The sequence below is a fragment of the Monopterus albus genome, unplaced genomic scaffold (assembly GCF_001952655.1).
Source record: "Monopterus albus unplaced genomic scaffold, M_albus_1.0 scaffold52.1, whole genome shotgun sequence".
In the NCBI taxonomy this organism is placed as follows: Eukaryota; Metazoa; Chordata; class Actinopteri; order Synbranchiformes; family Synbranchidae; genus Monopterus; species Monopterus albus.
Genome location: NW_018127932.1, coordinates 138,376 through 155,626, shown reverse-complemented (window position 1 = coordinate 155,626; position 17,251 = coordinate 138,376). Strand labels below are relative to the sequence as shown.

Sequence of the window (17,251 nt, the reverse complement as noted above, 5' to 3'; positions counted from 1 at the left end):
ACTGTTTTTCTTTGCCTATGTAAAGCATTTTGAATTCCCTCTGTGTATTGTATGTGCTGCCTTGCCTTTCCTACTGTGATGACCTCAGGGTTTCTCTAGAGCTCTCTCTTATGTTCAGGTTTTTGCATGTGTGTCTGTTCTCTTGTTCATTTTGTAATACACTGCTGTTATTGCACTTCTGGTTAGATGCTAAACTGTATTTGTTGCCTTGTACTTGTACATGTGTAATGACAATAAAATTTAATTAATCTAATGTAATACTGAACTTGCCTTTTTATTTGTATAAACATGGTTGTTCAAATAAAAAGGGGGACTATTATCTCAGGGTTTTAGTTTTTCTCTTAACTCTATTTGGCCAGTAGAAACCAACTGATTACAAAGCAGGCACAGGTCTACAGTATGTCTATAAAGTATACCTTTGGAGATTATATTTCTTGTAAATTACTTTTTATCCCGCGGGGGGGCAGTAGTGTTGTTAGCGTACAAACTGGAGAACAAAAGAAAAAAAACAGAAGAAGTTTTAAGTTAAAACGGAACCAAGTTGTTTGACAGCAAATTTGAGTCGGAGTGTAAACAGTGTAGCACATCAATATACCCAGTTCATATCGCTCAGTGCGGCGAGAGTAGCTAATGGGCTAAAATAAGGGTTTGTTTAACATAGCAAAAAGTCGTGTGTTATCTTACTTATATTAACAGAAGTCATGAAACTGTACCAGGTACTTCATAATGTGGGCAAGTTCAGAACCGTGTTCGACTTTGGTGGACGGGAAGTGGCTCATTGGTTCCCCAGACACATGGCTAAAGGTGACAACTCTGCTTAAAGTTATCAACAAGATATACAGGATTTATTTGTTGAGAATGTCAATGTTTGTAGCTTTTGCTGTGCAAGCAGTACAGTGTGTAATATAATGTACCGGTCACGAAATTACTGTCGTAGAAGTGGTTTAACCGTATGCTACTGTTTGCAGGATTGAAGCAGATGAAAGCCAGCCTCAAGAGTGTGGACTGCATAATAGAAATCCACGACGCCAGAATATCCTTTATTTGTGTTTTGTTTGAGTGCCATGTTATTTTTAACACGTTAATTATTCAAGTCAGCATATCTGTCGCGTTACAATAAGGTAATACAGTATATTTTCTGGTGGTCGTGTCAGAAGATGTCTAGAGTTTAACAGCATCAAAACAGCTCTGTTCCATAACACTTCTATGTAAAGTCCATGAATTACAATGCATTTGTATTGTATGAATCAGTTGCTAATAAAATAGGCTACTCACTGGTTGCTACTGGGAGAAAACCAGATTATTCTTTGTAGAGCAAGAAAGTAACAACTGGACATTTTAGAGGAAAGAAGAAGTAAATTATCCTTGTGTTTCTGTAACGATGGTATACTTAAAGATACTTACACGGTATATAGTACTTGGAAACAACACAAGTTGGAGGAAAAATTATGTTAGCAACTGTGATGTTGTGTAATGTTAAATGCACATTAAAGTTTCACTCTTAACAAACAAATGTTTTTCAGGTGTAGGAAATACAGTTTGAAAGAGGGGAGCTCAATATTTGTGCCTTCCAGAAGCTAAATCCTCACTCCAGCAATTTATTATATATTTGACCTTATTGTCAGAGGCCTAGCCAGTTAATCTGACCATGCTGATGTTTAGTTTTCTTTAACATTAAGCATATCCCCTTCTCTGGAAGAAACCCTGCATTTAAAGAGAATCTAGATGTCAAACCACATATGCTCATTCTCAACAAGATGGACCTTGCTGATCTGTCCGACAAGCAGGTAAGCAGTCTTGCTATTGTGTTGGCAGAGTTGTGTGTCATTGGCATTTTAAAATTACTAATGCAATGCAGTGCCTTTATGTTTACCTGGCAGACCATCCTGAAGAAACTAGAAAAGAAGGGGGTGAGGAATGTTCTTTTCACAGACTGTTTAAAGCAGAGAGATGACAACATCAAGAAGGTAACATTCATCATTACTGAGCATTTGCTGATTTGCCAATATCAAAAACATTTTTTTGAAAAATGATTCCTGTTTTTTTGTTTCTTTGTTTGTTTTTCTGCAGTTGGTGCCAATGATAATGGAAATTATTCAGAGCAATCCACGCTTTAACAGAGATGAGGTATACTTTCTGTACACCAGCTAATTTTATAAGATAGTGCACATTTTAATCAAAGCTATAAGTTCTGGAAATCAAGCTAGCACTAGCACCCCCCACCCCAGCTCAAACATTGAGACCAACACATCTGCTATAAGTATGTATTACCAAGACAGGATAGGGTAAATGCTATTGTGCTGATCGTGTCATGTAAAACTTTCAGAATTTAAATTACTGCCTCATGGTGATTGGAGTGCCCAATGTAGGGAAGTCATCTTTTATTAACTCATTGAGAAGATCAAACCTGAAAAAAGGTATGTATGATAAAGTAGTTGTATATTTGTTAGACATTAATTCAGCATGATACTCAGCTCTGGTTATACACCAATTTCAGGGCGTGCATCTCGAGTCGGCGGGGAGCCAGGTATAACTAAAGCTGTCCTGACTAAAATTCAGGTATGTGTAGAGGATATGTTTGTCCCTGAGTACTGAATGTATGTATTTTCATGGATTCACTGAGTGTGCACATCTGTACAGTATATGGAGCTGTCTTTCTCCCCAGGTGTGTGAACGACCCATAATGCACCTGTTGGACACACCGGGAGTCTTGCCTCCTAAGATTGAGAGTGTTGAAACAGGCATGAAGCTGGCTTTATGTGGTGAGCAGAACATGGTGTTTGTTGTACTGTATTCAGAGAAACCGCTAGAGTTCAGCAATTATTTTGATTTTTTTTTTTCTTTTCTTCTTCAGGAACTATACTGGATCATTTAGTTGGTGAAGATGTTATCGCTGACTACTTACTCTATTCCCTGAACAGGCTAGGGAATTTCAGGTGGAACTTTGTCCCTATGTTATGACTGAGTAAACTTTCATATGGTCAGTTTATTTATTGTTTGCTTCACTCTGACTGTTTATTGTGTATGCATGCTTATGTGCAGTTATGTAGAGAAATACGACCTCCAAGAGCCCAGTGATGACATCCAGCATGTCCTCAAACGCATTGCTGTAAAACTTGGAAAAACCCAACGAATCAAAGCCCTTACTGGAATGGGTAAGAAGGTGTTAAAATCCACACATGGGACCAGATATGAGCACCTTGACTTCAGATGACAATGTGATCACCATCATATCAACGTCTTAAAATGTAGTCCTGTAATGAAAATGTCTCCCTCAGGGAACATTACCGTCACTGTCCCTAACTACACAGCAGCAGCTTATGATTTCATAAGAACCTTCAGGAAAGGAGAGCTGGGGAAAGTAATGCTGGACTGACCTGAGCCACTTTCATGGAGATAACCAGAGGCTCGTTTTGGATTTTGGACAGTTTGCCTTCAGCCTGGTGCGATTCATCACAATTACAAAATTATCATGGAGGGTCAAGAATCTTTAGACATGGTGCACTTCATTTTCTTGTGTTTTAAAAAAAGCACTGTATCCTTTGTAAATATTGTGACATGGTTTAGATATAACAGTTTTCAGAGCATGTCTTCTAGAATACAAGGCAAATATCTGACATGTTGTAAACAGGATTTTTATTAGCATAAAAGACAGTGATAACAAACTCGGTATTTATTATGTACATAAGTGTTCAGTATATAGTAAATAGAGTGCACTTACAGATATGGAACAGCCTGTTTCTCCTGAGTGTCTACTGGAGTTAAAAAGCTTTTGTGTGATTATGGACAGACCGTGAAAACCTTCGGAGACATGAATAACAGTGAATGCAGCAGCTTGTTTCCCAGTGTTGCCTCCGAAATATCACAGGCTCAGTACAAAGGTCGGAGAAAATGAATTAACTGAATTTCAGGTGTTTTAAAAAGGTAAGAATCAAACAGAAATTCAAGATGATTGTAAAAAAAAAGTTCAATTTAACTCTCCCCAGTGCACAAGCCTCTCATTTGCCTTGTTGTGTTGTAGAGAATTTACTGATACGGCCACATCATTCAGATCACTGAGGAAGATCCGGAAGATAGGTTTTGCATTAATGGCTAAATATAAATTTTGCAGCACGTGAAGAATAAAAAATACACATAGCAGTTTAAATTTCTGAATAAGGCAGGTGAAAACTTGGTTGTTACTCTGTGAATTTTATAAAACTGTGGAATGACTGCAGTCCATTATATTTAGACTCAAATCTGCTAATGTTGAAATAATTTACCTTGGTTGCTCTGAGCACCAAGACCGGTTACTCATTATTATGAAAATAAAAATTTTTGTTTTAAAGATACAGTAGACTTTGGCAGTAGTGGCACCTGGCAGACTGATTACACTTTTTATGAAGGTCATCAGTTAGTTTCTGGTCTTTTCTTTTTTTCATTTAGGAATCAAGCTTTAGGGAAGAAAACATTTCAGATTATTCTCTAGTTCAGTCCCACGATTCTGTTAGACAAACTGAAACGGATCAAAAAAAGGCTCACTTTCTGGGAGGTCACTATAAATACTGTACATATGATATAAATTATTATATGTGAAAAAACATACAGTAGAGTGATTTTGAGATTGTGCACTTCCATCACTGTGCAGGTTCCAGACAGTCCTGCACATCATAGTCAGATCCAGGGTAGAAGCTCAGTCCTAGACCAAACCAGGAATGAATCCTAAAAAGTAACCTGAACATCTACAGTATACTGTCCAGTAAGTGTCCGTATTTGGGAGAAAATGTTGCAATAATGATAGAAAACAGCTGAGAGAGAGAAGATCCATTCTGAGTTGAGCCTGACATTAATGCATCAAAGTAATTGGTCCTGTTGTAGTAATCCAGATTTTCCTCTGAGCTGTCAGCGTTGCTGCGGCGGTAAGCAGAGGCGTACCCTTTGTCCGCGGACAGTGCCACCGCTGCCCCTGCTGCTGCTGCAGCTGCCACCCTCACAGGAGAAGCCCGCCCTGTCACCCTGAAGCGAGAGCGGGTCCCACCATAGGCACCCGCTCCCCGGTAACTCCCTGCTGTGGAGCTGCGGGAGGGGGACCCTCGAGAGGAGCCCCGGGATCCTCCACGACCGCCCTTGGATAACGCAGGCTCACACAGGAAAGCAGCAAGCAGGAGGCAAGTCCAGCATGTTGCAACCACCTGGTTCATTCCTGACATCTGTGCAGGAAAAAACATGGAGCAAAGAAGCACATTTTAGGCCTACCTGTGGTGGTTATGCTGCAGGTGTAGTGTGTGAAACTGAGAAATGATCCATCTATCGACTATTTAGTTGGAAAATGACTCTTCATTTGATTTTGGGAACATTTCAGTAACCAGCTGAGGCCAGTGCTTTCTATGCATTGGTCACTGCTGTGCAAAATTCAGAATATTAGCTCAGATGGCATAGCTGTTCTCAACAGCACTGAAGAAATGAGGATTATACTACTGATGTGAGATATCTGTGGTGTTCAGTTTTGCAGAATACAGTCTTCATAAAGACTCATTCCTGTGTTTTCCCTCTCCACTAAAGTAGGTCAGTTTAAAAATAAATATGGTCACCAGAGAAAATTGTTGTTGGCTTTCAGCTTTCATCGACATGAAATAATATTCCTTCCACAGTATGGATGATCATTAATAAAGCTATGTTTGCTATAGGCCCATCATTTAAAACGCCTTATTGGATTCAACAGGGAACTGGACCATTAAGTATTAATGTACTAAGATGTTTATCCTACGTACAATATGTTAATGCTTACAAATGAATGTACAATGCAAATGTATGTATGATATCCAAGTCACTGTCATAAATTAGCCTGCACGCTCCTGGACCGTAGCCTGAAGGAATCACACCATTTAAAAAGAAAAACAGTATAACACATACACCCACGCAGCATATCCAAATTAATGGTGCTTACCCTATTTCCTTATGATTTTACGCTTGGTTGTGTTTTAACACTCGAAGAATAGATGATAGGGGGTTTTCACGGACGATGCAGGCTTGTTCACGTCGATGGCTGCGAGAACGCGCAGCGCGCTCAACCAGAAGCGTCTTGCTAAAAGCAACTATTTGTAATTACATATCATTTCTTGATATAGGCCTAATCCTTTTGTGAAAATTATAGCATTGGGATTTAACACTAATACATTTCCAGATTTTGTTGAAGAATAATTGGAGGCCCTGATAAAAGCGGGGAAAATAAAAGCTTGAGCAGGGCGCTAGTATTTTTAAGATGTAAATAAATCATGTAATGAGATAGATTTCCCCTTTAACACTTTACCAGATGACGTAGCAAACAACACAGTCTCATCAATCACCATAGTTATTGTTATTGGCTTATATGTAGACATAGCCTATATACAATTATTAACCCTGGGGTAAAGAATAAGAAGGTAGTAAAATAATAATTGCTACTATATGCTATAGCAAAGCAGTTACCGTAATAAAGCAGATTTTACTTAATTTCACTAAAAGGGAGAGAGTTGGTCAGAAAACTTTGTGGAAATTTTACAATCTGTAATACCTTCCGAGAGCACCAGGTGGCGGTCACATGATACCTTGTGACAAACGCCAACAAAAAAGACGCAGGTGGAAGAAACAGCTGGTGGTCAGAAGAGGTGAAGAAGAAAAGTGTAATAACTCGTTTGAGAATAGGTCACACAAGCTTAAATTATAGCCTGCACAAAAAGGTAAACATCCTAGAGGTTTTTTTTTTAGGTATTTTGGGTAGAATTTAGTTGTTTCTGCAATTCTAAGAACCTTTCTTTGTAATTCCTTCGGCTCTATGGTTGTTTCACACTCCAGCCCAACAGGTGGCGGTAATGCATCTTAAGCTGGCTTGCAAACCGCCAGTAAACATCATCATAAGAAGAATGAAAAGAGGTGAAGAAGAAGTGTAAGTTCATTAACAACAGTTTGTCTTCGTAGCTGTCATGTCTTTCGTCTGCAGAAGCGCCGCTTTGCTTCTAAAGTCTTCCAGAGCAGCGCCGGTTCTCGTGTCTGCTGCTCGCCTCTGCAGCTCAGGTGAGTGTTTGAAAACTAGTCCGGGGTCAGTTTGTTGTACCTGGCCCTGCAACAATGTCAAGAAATCTGCGTCACAATGTGCGACGTGTGTGGAGCAGGCAGACTGTAGCTAACTTGTGTTTGTTATTACGTTTCTGTATATAGCCTACCTTAATGTTGTTAGCTAACACCACAAATCGTTTGAGTGCTGTACCTTAAAGGAAGGTCCTTTCTTGACATGCTAAGTACTCTATTTTTATTCCTATTTAAGTCGTTTCACAATGAGCATTCCTTTGTCTGTCTGCATTGTTTACTGCCTGTTTATACTGCTTATTTTGTAACACCAGCCTTATGTTGGTTTACTGTTTACTTGCCCCTTGCATGGGGATATGTACATGCACATTGAGAGCCGATGTACCAGTCAAATTTCTCACGTGTCCGACACACCTGGCCAATAAAGCAGATTCTGATTGTGTGTGAATTTTAAACAAACTGGAAAATTGGAAATGTTCACAGAATGTTGGGTTTAAATGGGGAAAAATCTGGGGTTGTGGAATGAGGGACAAGTGTGTGGCACACACACTTGTAGTTTGAACCTCATTTCTGTTTGAAGCTAGCAGCCAGCGGCTGCATTTGCCTCTAGTATAACACACCTGAATCTTAGACTGAATGGTGGTTGAGTTGCATTGTGGGTACTGTAGGCACCAGGGTTTGACAATGATGACGCATAAACCAGAGATGATTGAAAAATGATATCACATGTGCTGCTGTGTCTGAGTTGTTTTTTAATTTTCTATCATGCGGCTGTCATAGGAATGCAATGTCTAAGTTAGTTTATTCTTCTAAAGACTAATAAGTGCACAAAATAATCTGACTCATCTGACCAGTTTTGGTTTGGTCTTAATGCAGGTGCTCATTACGAGTATATTTTGGTGGAAAAGCGAGGAGAGAAGAAGAATGTGGGTTTCATCCAGCTGAACCGACCTAAGGCCCTCAACGCTCTCTGTGATGGGCTGATAAAGGAGTTGGGACAGGCTCTGGACGGCTTTGAAGCTGATGGCGAAGTTGGGGCTATCGTCATCACCGGCAGTGACCGAGCCTTTGCTGGTGAGGGAACTAAGTGCTTGTGGTTTCACATTTCCTCCTGCGAGGAGAAGGTGATGTACAATGTACAGTGCTGAATCAGCAGTAAACTCACTTTTTGTTTTCCAGCTGGAGCGGACATCAAAGAGATGCAGAATCGAACTTTTCAGGAGAACTACAGTCAAAATTTCCTGGCTACCTGGAACAGAGTGTCCACAGTGAAGAAGCCTGTGATTGCAGCTGTTAATGGATTTGCTGTGGGTCCTTTTGTATTTTGTTTTATTAGTTTAGGGGAGGTAGTGTGATTTAGAGCAGATACAAAAGAAAAATTGCAATAGGGAATTGAGTAAAGAAAAGCAAATGCCTCTTGTGTTAAAGATACTAAGCAAAACTAACAAGTGAACTCATTTTCAAAAACATTTTTTCCTCATGTAAAATGTCAGTATTGCATTGTTCAAGGTTATACAAGTAATGGCTGTGTTTGCCATTTTTGTACTGTAACCCTTCATATAGGGTTAAAGGTATGTGGACACAAACATACCACTTGTATGGGGTCATGAATGCGCCTCCAATCGCCTGTCAAGGCTTTCTACAAGAGTATTAGTGATGCTAAGCGAGGAGGCCTGTTAGTAGTTCTAATTTAAAGATGCTGAATGGCGTTGCTCTTTTTTCAGGCTAGTCAGGTTCTTCACACTATACCCAGGAAATAATTTCTTAATGAAACTCACTTTATTCACAAGGGGTATCATAATGTTACAGAGGGGGGAAAGGGCCGTACCCAGACTTTTGTGTTTCATGTTGTGTTCTGCTGTTTTCAGCTGGGTGGTGGCTGTGAGCTGGCAATGATGTGTGACATCATTTATGCTGGAGAGAAGGCGCAGTTCGCCCAACCCGAGATCCTCCTGGGAACCATCCCTGGTAAAGGCTCATTTGTCTGTCTTTCCCTGTTCAGACTCTACCCCCTTAAACCAAGACTGCCAGATTCTTGTTTTGGAGCAGCTGTTCATGAAGTCCGTCTGCTGCAGGAGCGGGGGGCACCCAGCGGCTGACCCGTGCTGTAGGCAAATCCTTGGCTATGGAGATGGTACTAACAGGAGACAAGATTAATGCTCAAGAAGCCAAGCAATCAGGTAACAGCAGTGATGAAGGTAACAAAGTATTGAAGGTAACTCAAATATCGTACCTAAAGCTACAATATGCGAGTTAGAAAGCACACCACTCCATTCCTCTCACCATTCCTTCTTCCTACTCCGTTACGCTCCACCAAGCCCTTAAGTGTGTGCACTGACTTACCTAATGCAGGAATCAGGAGCTTGCAAGCCTGAGAGTCAGCCACAGCGGCATATTCTAGCAGCTAATCCTACAAGAACACTCGCTACAAGAGGCGCAGTAGACCAGACAGCTGCGAGTGCCCATCCCTGATTGGAAGGGTGAGGTTCACTCAAAGCTTCGACAAATACAGAATCTGGGGGCAAGTTGCATATTGTAGCACTAAGGACAATTGAGTCACTCTTCCTTTAGTACTTGCGTTGTTTATTGCTTTATACCTAAACCTTAGATTTATCATCTTACTGGAGGGGACCCAACCTGTGTTAGGTAAGTGTGTCCAATGGTTCCCAACTGATTTTAAAGTAAATACATCTAGATGCACTTCAACCAGATAAAACAATATGTTCTTTACAAACTGGAACATTAATAACCTAATATACAGTGGTGTGAAAAAGTGTTTGCCCCCTTACTGATTTCTTATCTTTTTGCATGTTTGTCACACTGTAATGTTTCAGATCGTCAAACAAATTTATATATTAGTCAAAGATAACACAAGTAAACACATCATGCAGTTTTTAAATGAAGGTTTTTATTATTAAGGGAAAACAAAATCCAAAACTATAGAGCCCTGTGTGAACAAGTGTTTGCCCCCCTGTCAAAACACTGGTTTATCGCACCTGAGTTCAATTTCTCTTGCCACACCTGTTCGCAATCAAGAAATCACTTAAATAGGACCTGCCTGACAAAGTGAAGTAGACCAAAAGATCCTCAAAAGCTAGACATCATGCCGAGATCCAAAGAAATTCAAAAACAAATGAGAAAGAGAATAATGGAGCTCTATCAGTCCGGAAAAGGTTATAAAGCCATTTCTAAAGCTTGGGGACTGCAGCGAACCACAGTGAGAGCCATTATCCACAAATGGCGAAAACATGGAACAGTGGAGAACCTTCCCAGGAGTGGCCAGCCGACCAAAATTACCCCAAGAGCGCAGCGACAACTCATCCAAGAGGTCACAAAAGACCCCACAACAACATCCAAAGAACTGCAGGCCTCACTTGCCTCAGTTAAGCTGAGTGTTCATGACTCCACCATAAGAAAGAGACTGGGCAAAAATGGTTTGCATGGCAGAGTTCCAAGACGAAAACCACTGCTGAGCAAAAAGAACATAAAGGCTCGTCTCAGTTTTGCCAGAAAACATCTTGATGATCCCCAAGACTTTTGGGATAATACTCTGTGGACAGACGAGACAAAAGTTGAACTTTTTGGAAGGTGTGTGTCCCATTATGTGTGGCGTAAAAGTAACACCGCATTTCAGAAAAAGAACATCATACCAACAGTAAAATATGGTGGTGGTAGTGGGATGGTCTGGGGCTGTTTTGCTGCTTCAGGCCCTGGAAGACTTGCAGGGGGGGGGGGGGGCACATTTTATGACTGATATATTATTAGGGACCCCCAAGGTCCCCAAAAACTAGGGTGAGATATTTCTTTCCTCCTAAAATAAAAATTCATGCCTGCATTTCTATGGCAGTAACCTAACAAGTGGTACACCCCATGGATTCCTTAACCTGCCTGTTATGTTAGTTTCTCAGGAACAGCAGTGATGTTCCTGGGTCAATTTGACCATTACTAACCATTTCAATCAATATTTAGTGCAATGGTGTTCTTTACCTCTCACAGATTATGGTTCAATGAGGATAATTCACTCATTTTTCATAAAAAATGCATGTTAAAACTTTTTAGTAAGAACCTAGGCTTTGCTTTGTTTAGCTAAATTAGCCGACTTGTTACACTACAACAGAGAAGACTCAACCGGCTGCAGTGGTCCTGTGGTCTAATAACAAGCCAAATTAATTATGATTTAAAATGAGAACAAGAAGAGTCGATACTGTCCATGTGTTTGTGGCTTTTTTTTTTTTTTTTTTTTTTTTTTAATATTATACATGGAAAACATTGATTTTGTTTTTTTCCCCTTCTTCCACCACTGGGTAACAGATGGCAAATGTTTTAGAGCACAGACATGCACTTGACTAAAGATAGGATGTAAGCTTATTATGTTAGGCTGTACTGTCTGTGTTCCTCAGGTTTGGTGAGTCGAGTTTATCCTGTGGACCAGTTGGTGTCTGAAGCTGTTAAATGTGGGGAGAAAATTGCTGCCAACTCTAAACTGGTCTCTGCTATGGCTAAAGAGGCTGTTAATGCAGGTGTGTTTATAAAAATAAAAAAAAACTTCACTTCCCAAATATTATTTTTAGGTTGACTTTGCCTGACTTGTTCTGTGTTGTTACAGCCTTTGAACTGACCTTGGCTGAGGGGAGTCGTTTAGAGAAGTCCTTATTCTATGCTACCTTTGCTACTGTGAGTAGGAGAGCCAGTGTCAGATCAGGGGGTGGGTTTTGTTTAAATAAAACGGACTAATCATGATATGTGTATATTTTCCCCCACTACAGGATGATCGTAAAGAAGGCATGACAGCATTTGTGGAGAAGAGAAAGGCTAGTTTCCAGGACAAGTAGGAAAGAGCAAATCGAGTTCACCAAGAACACAAAGCTCAGCAAGTCATTTCCTTAGTGGCAATAAGTTGAATGATGTAAAAAATCCTGATGGTAATGGAACATGCAAGATGTTTGGCACTGAGTGAGTGCTTGAGAGTGTGTTACCACAGTGAAGCCCTGCCTGCTGAGGCTCAGTATCAAAATTAAATGTAGTCTGGGTGCAGGAGTGCAGTGGGTTTGCATTTGAAGACCTTTTGACAACCATTATAGTCAGTGTGTAGAAGGTGGAATCAGTTTTACCGACTCTGCCTTTTCATTTTCACTGTCAAATGCTGGTCTACATTTTACAAATAAAGCTCTACAGTGATTTTCAGTACTGTAACATGAACAGAAATAAGCTGCATCTGCTGTATTGAACACAGTTAATGGCGTGTTGTAAGATTTAGCATATGTGATACAGTGACTATGTAATTCAAATTCACCTATTTGTGATTCATAAATATGCTGGTTTCAGAGAATGATTGTCATCTCTTTGAAATATACAAGAACTGCAGCAACTATAAATTTAAACTATAATCAAGTTACATGTAGAAACTCACCTAAGCCAGTATGTTCTTCACACCACTAGATGGCGCCCCTGTGCTGTTCAACAAAGGTACATAAAATTGGACAGAGACAAATTCAATGGGCCTGTTGTGCAGGCCTGGTCATCTGCAGATGCCATTTCATTTGGTACAAATGAGTTAAGTTATTTAGATGCTGGGGGAAAAAAGTCAGACACAGGAGTTACACAAACATACTCAGTGGCCACTTTATTAGGTACCCCTGTACAATTGTAGGCAATTCAGTGCAACACCTTGAACTTAACATCTGTGTTGATGAAGATCAAAATGTTTTGGGGTGAAATTTTCATAAATATATAAATTCAGTTATGTTTATTATTGAGGTTACAGTTAAAGGTGGTGCTGGACTACATTATATTCAGGTGTCTATATTGTTGTCCTTCCCAGATACATACATTAGGGGTCAGAATATTAGGAACACCTCTGAATTTAATGTAGTCCAGTACTATACTACCTTTAACTAACCTGCAAACATATATTCATATGTTTTCACCAAGAACAAATGTGTTGAGCTTCATAAATACAGATGTTAAGGCAGAAGTGTTGCACTGAATTGCATACAACTGTACCTAATAAAGTGGCCAGTGAGTGTCTAGCTTAAATCCTTAGATCAGAGCACCTGTTCAGCAATTTACCAAAGGAAACGGCCCAAACCAAAGAGCTCTCTTTTATACTGTGGCCGGCAAAATGTCAAACCAGATAACATCTGTAACTCTTAAATTTATCTAGAGGGATTTAATCAGCAGTACTTATACTGCTGCTGCATGCCAAAGAGGACACATGAAATGTAGTTTCATTGTCAGTATTTGAAAAGAATAAGCTTGCAGATTTTTCAATAGGCTATAGGTCTTGCACATCACCCATTGGCTGAAAATATTGGGGTGCACATAAAACTATAATTTTGATACAAGAAACACCAGAACAAACATGGTTAGTGTGTGCTTTCTTGTGCCACTCCAGTCATCGTAATGCACCTTTTCTCTCTGATTCTCACATGGCAGCGCCCCATATCTCCACCAGGCATGGCCTAATTGATTTTTATTTTCATTCAATATTCCCCCCGGAGTTCCCTGGAACAAAACCTTAAAGGGTGAGAAAACACTAGTCTCCTCGCTCCATGGGGAAGCACAAGTCTGCAGAGGGGAACCGAAAAGAAGCTCCTCTTTGAGGCTACCGAAAGGTCAAAATAATAAATGTAGACGCAATTGAGGCTCTCTGCACAGATAAGTGGGGGGTGCAAAACATTACATTTTGGCAAGACAGACCCTCATAGCGTGATAAACTCATTTAAAGAGGCCACAATAAAAAGAGAGCAGCATGACTCCAGAGAGGGAGAAAGGAGCCTTCAGCTCGGCAGACAGGCCTGGCTCCTGGAAGACCCATTTCCCCTGTGCAGTGGCCTCCGGTCCCTCTCCAAAAAACACTCATAGGCCTGAGCTACACTGTCACTGCCCCTCAGTCATGTCGGCGATAGAGGGGCAAACAAACAAAAACCTAACCCCAAAACCCTTGCAATGAAATGCACCACTCACCCAATCTATAGGCTAAATTAATACACACACAACTTCACATCTAGGTGCCACACCAACCAATGCTGCCACCAGGAAGCCCTACAGAAAGACAGAAGGACCAGTGTTAGTCATTTTCTCCCCTTAAAATTATCAAAACTAAATAACACCATGCTATTTGGTTAATAACCAGTGCCCAACTAAAAGACAATAACTTTTTTTTAATCACGGCATTATCAGTGACACTAAATTATAAGTTACATGTACCATTTCTCAAAAATGCCAAAAACGTTTAGTCCACACAATCCAGGCAGCTATGAGTCTGTGTGCCCTCCCGTTAGCTACATCTCTGGGCTTGCAAATCACTATACAAGCAATAAGAGAACAATCAACCAAACAGTAGTTACTATGAACAAACTTTAAAAATATTTTGTGGCATACCTCAACAGAAGACTCTCGAAATACTTACAGCCCCAGGGTTCTGGTGAGTTGCTACCCTGTTCAGATAATCAACTGTATTTGGATAGAGAAGGTCATTTCCCTTAGCTTCACTAAAAATACAAGGAGGTGACTGCCAAATATGCCAAATGGTCTTTGTACAAAATGGTAAACCTCAGAACTATTCATTTATCTGAAGTTACTTTAAATTACCAAATGCTTTTGGGCTCTATTAAACCAGTCTCACTACAGGTTATCTGCCAGATCATGGAAAAGAAACCTGATGCGTCTCATGCTTGGCCATTGTTACCTAAGCACCTCCCACTAACACACCTGTTTCTCTTTCCTCCCCTAATTTCCTTCCTAATTCAGAGGATGTTGAGGTCCTGAGTTGTTGTTTTTTTTATTATTTTTATTTTAAGGACGAAGCTACACAAACGTCAATCCTTCTCCACAGGGGACTATTGCTGACGTCTAGTTCAATTTTTTGCATGTGCTATGGATTGAAATGCTATATTAGATGCATTACAGACAGACCATCACAAGTCCCGGAGAGGAATATAGGCAATAGGCTATAGCCTATATTTGCAGATTTAACAGATGAATCAGTAGCCTATAAAGCCCACGCGTCTATTGCTCAGGTTGCAATGCCAAACTGTGACTTGACTTTTATAAAAACCTTTTTATACCAGCTCTGCTTTTTACAGAAGCAGAGTCTGCGGTAAAGGAGTCCTGAGCATTTTTCCGTCATCCAACTGAGAGTTGATCTGACTCAGATAAAACAGGTGTAGTGGTTTTCATCTGACACTTATTTTCTTTATCTCACATCATTGGCACCAGGAAGCGTTATCTGGAAAACACGTTCACCGGTGTTTGCTTTGAATTATACTATACAGACCCAGGGGTGTTAGAGATTAACCGACTATGCATTGCATCTTACTAATTGCGTTAAACTGGTTTAAAGCTTCATAGGCTACCACGAAACTATTACATAACATTTTCTTAAAACTGTGCGCATTTTTGGAAATTAACACAAAAAGTAGCCTAAATAGCAGCTATTTTATGCACGTATTTTTCATAATTCTATTTACTATGCGTGCTATGAACGAAATTGGATAATAATTCCATTTATTGATGTTATAAACTGGGACGATTTGTGTCTATATTTTTTAAATTCCAAGTCTGTCAATGGGGCTGGATGCGGTAGCCTCTCAAACCAATCAAAACGGAAGTGTTTCCCTGCGTCTACAAAGACGATGTTAGATATCAGGATAGTTACGTTTACAAACACCTGCGCCCGGCAGACCGAAAAATAACAAAAGTCTACAGTTCGGTTCCCTAACCAACAGAAGACACCCTCGTGGTAGCTAAATATGCGGAACGTGAAGCTTTGTCCCTCTGGTTACAGACTATTGTATTAGGCTAGCACTGACAAGCCTAAAGGAAGGCGGAAGTGGGCTGGGGGGACTGCTCTCGCTTCGTGTCCCCACTCTCCGCTCTCTGACTGTCATTATGGTGGTGCTGAAAGGAGTCCCCGCTGTTTTGTCACCTGAACTGCTGTATGCTCTCGCTAAAATGGGTCACGGCGATGAACTGGGTATGATATGTAATTACATAGCCTGCACATGTGTCGTTGTTCTTATAGGCAGTGCATTGCTAGCCTATACCGTCATGTGTGTACAATCACTAGGGCAGTGGGCTAATTCAAGTAAACACCGGTGTAAAGAATGACAGAGCAGAGCGGATCATTAACCTGAGGTTACACCAATGACAACCACGCATTTCATACACTATAGTTCCTTCAGCCATTCACTGATTCACTGTGCTTTTTGTCTTTTCAGTTCTTGCTGATGCAAATTTTCCTGCATCCTCCATTTGTGCTTGTGGTCCAAAAGAGATAAGAGCTGATGGTATGTAAACACAACCATTTTTAAACAAAAATGTTGGCTGAGTGTGTGTATTGGAGTAGTTGTTCTATCTCTGTGTGAACTTTGTGTAGGTTTGGGAATCCCACAGCTTTTGGAGGCCATTTTGAAGCTGCTGCCTCTGGATACATATGTCCCCTCTCCGGTACAGGACCCGTAAATCTAAAGCTAAAACCACTGAGTGATGTCTTGTTGACGGCATCTCCTATAGGCTAGTTTTGTTTGTTTGTTTGTTTGTTTCCACAGGCTGCAGTAATGGACCTGGTGGACAGTGATAAACAGAGATGTTTGGCTGTCCCTGTGTGGGACACCTACACACAGCTCCTGGGCCAGGCTGGGTCCCAGGTAAAACAGCATGTTCACCCAATGATTAAACCATTTTCTAGGTAACACAAAATAACTTTGTATTCCTTTGATGTGTGACTCTTATCATTCAGTTTCTGTTTACATATAGACTCCTCTGGAGAAGGTGGAAAGGTTTTCTTTCTATGAACGAGCCAAGAACGCCTACGCTGTTGTGGCAACAGGGTGAGGGGTTTCTTTCTGCCCTCATTTGAAGATCATATCTGAGTGTTTCATTCTGTCAGCCAAGTTAGTACCAAAGCCTGTGCCCCTTTGTGGAAAATTAAGGAAAAATATTCCTGTTCGTTAGCCTGCTAATCAGACTGAATTGACCTTGTTTCACTTGATTCGCCTTATGAATTTCTGAACAAATATGAGCTGTGTTCTGCCGTCAAAGTCTAGAACCTGAATCTTTTCACAAATAATGAGCATTTTAACTATTCAAAATTGCGGTTTGCACAACAGAATGCTATGAAATCTCCATAAACATCTAGCTTCTACATGTAAATATTTTCTTATGTACAATTTTCCTCTGCTCTTGCTACACAGAGAAACAGCTC

At 40.4% G+C, this 17,251-nt stretch overlaps 3 protein-coding genes across 3 annotated transcripts; all 3 read left to right on the top strand.

The window, feature by feature from the left end:
- The first annotated feature begins 543 nt into the window (after positions 1-543).
- mtg1 (mitochondrial ribosome-associated GTPase 1) lies at positions 544-3,926 on the top strand. The gene is made up of 11 exons (XM_020601898.1): positions 544-804; positions 969-1,033; positions 1,683-1,787; positions 1,881-1,967; positions 2,071-2,127; positions 2,327-2,417; positions 2,498-2,559; positions 2,666-2,762; positions 2,855-2,936; positions 3,043-3,155; positions 3,279-3,926. Exons 1-11 carry the CDS (start codon positions 702-704, stop codon positions 3,374-3,376), a joined length of 960 nt encoding a protein of 319 aa, XP_020457554.1. The 5' UTR covers positions 544-701; the 3' UTR covers positions 3,377-3,926.
- Positions 3,927-6,872: 2,946 nt separating this feature from the next.
- On the top strand, positions 6,873-12,431 carry echs1 (enoyl CoA hydratase, short chain, 1, mitochondrial). Its single transcript, XM_020601563.1, has 8 exons — positions 6,873-7,032; positions 7,921-8,118; positions 8,224-8,351; positions 8,913-9,012; positions 9,120-9,224; positions 11,445-11,564; positions 11,651-11,718; positions 11,811-12,431. The coding sequence occupies exons 1-8, from the start codon at positions 6,942-6,944 to the stop codon at positions 11,874-11,876; spliced, it is 876 nt and encodes a 291-aa protein (XP_020457219.1). The 5' UTR covers positions 6,873-6,941; the 3' UTR covers positions 11,877-12,431.
- Positions 12,432-15,546: 3,115 nt separating this feature from the next.
- On the top strand, positions 15,547-16,940 carry fuom (fucose mutarotase). The gene is made up of 5 exons (XM_020601609.1): positions 15,547-16,021; positions 16,266-16,334; positions 16,424-16,494; positions 16,596-16,694; positions 16,804-16,940. The coding sequence occupies exons 1-5, from the start codon at positions 15,937-15,939 to the stop codon at positions 16,879-16,881; spliced, it is 402 nt and encodes a 133-aa protein (XP_020457265.1). The 5' UTR covers positions 15,547-15,936; the 3' UTR covers positions 16,882-16,940.
- The last annotated feature ends 311 nt before the right edge of the window (positions 16,941-17,251 follow it).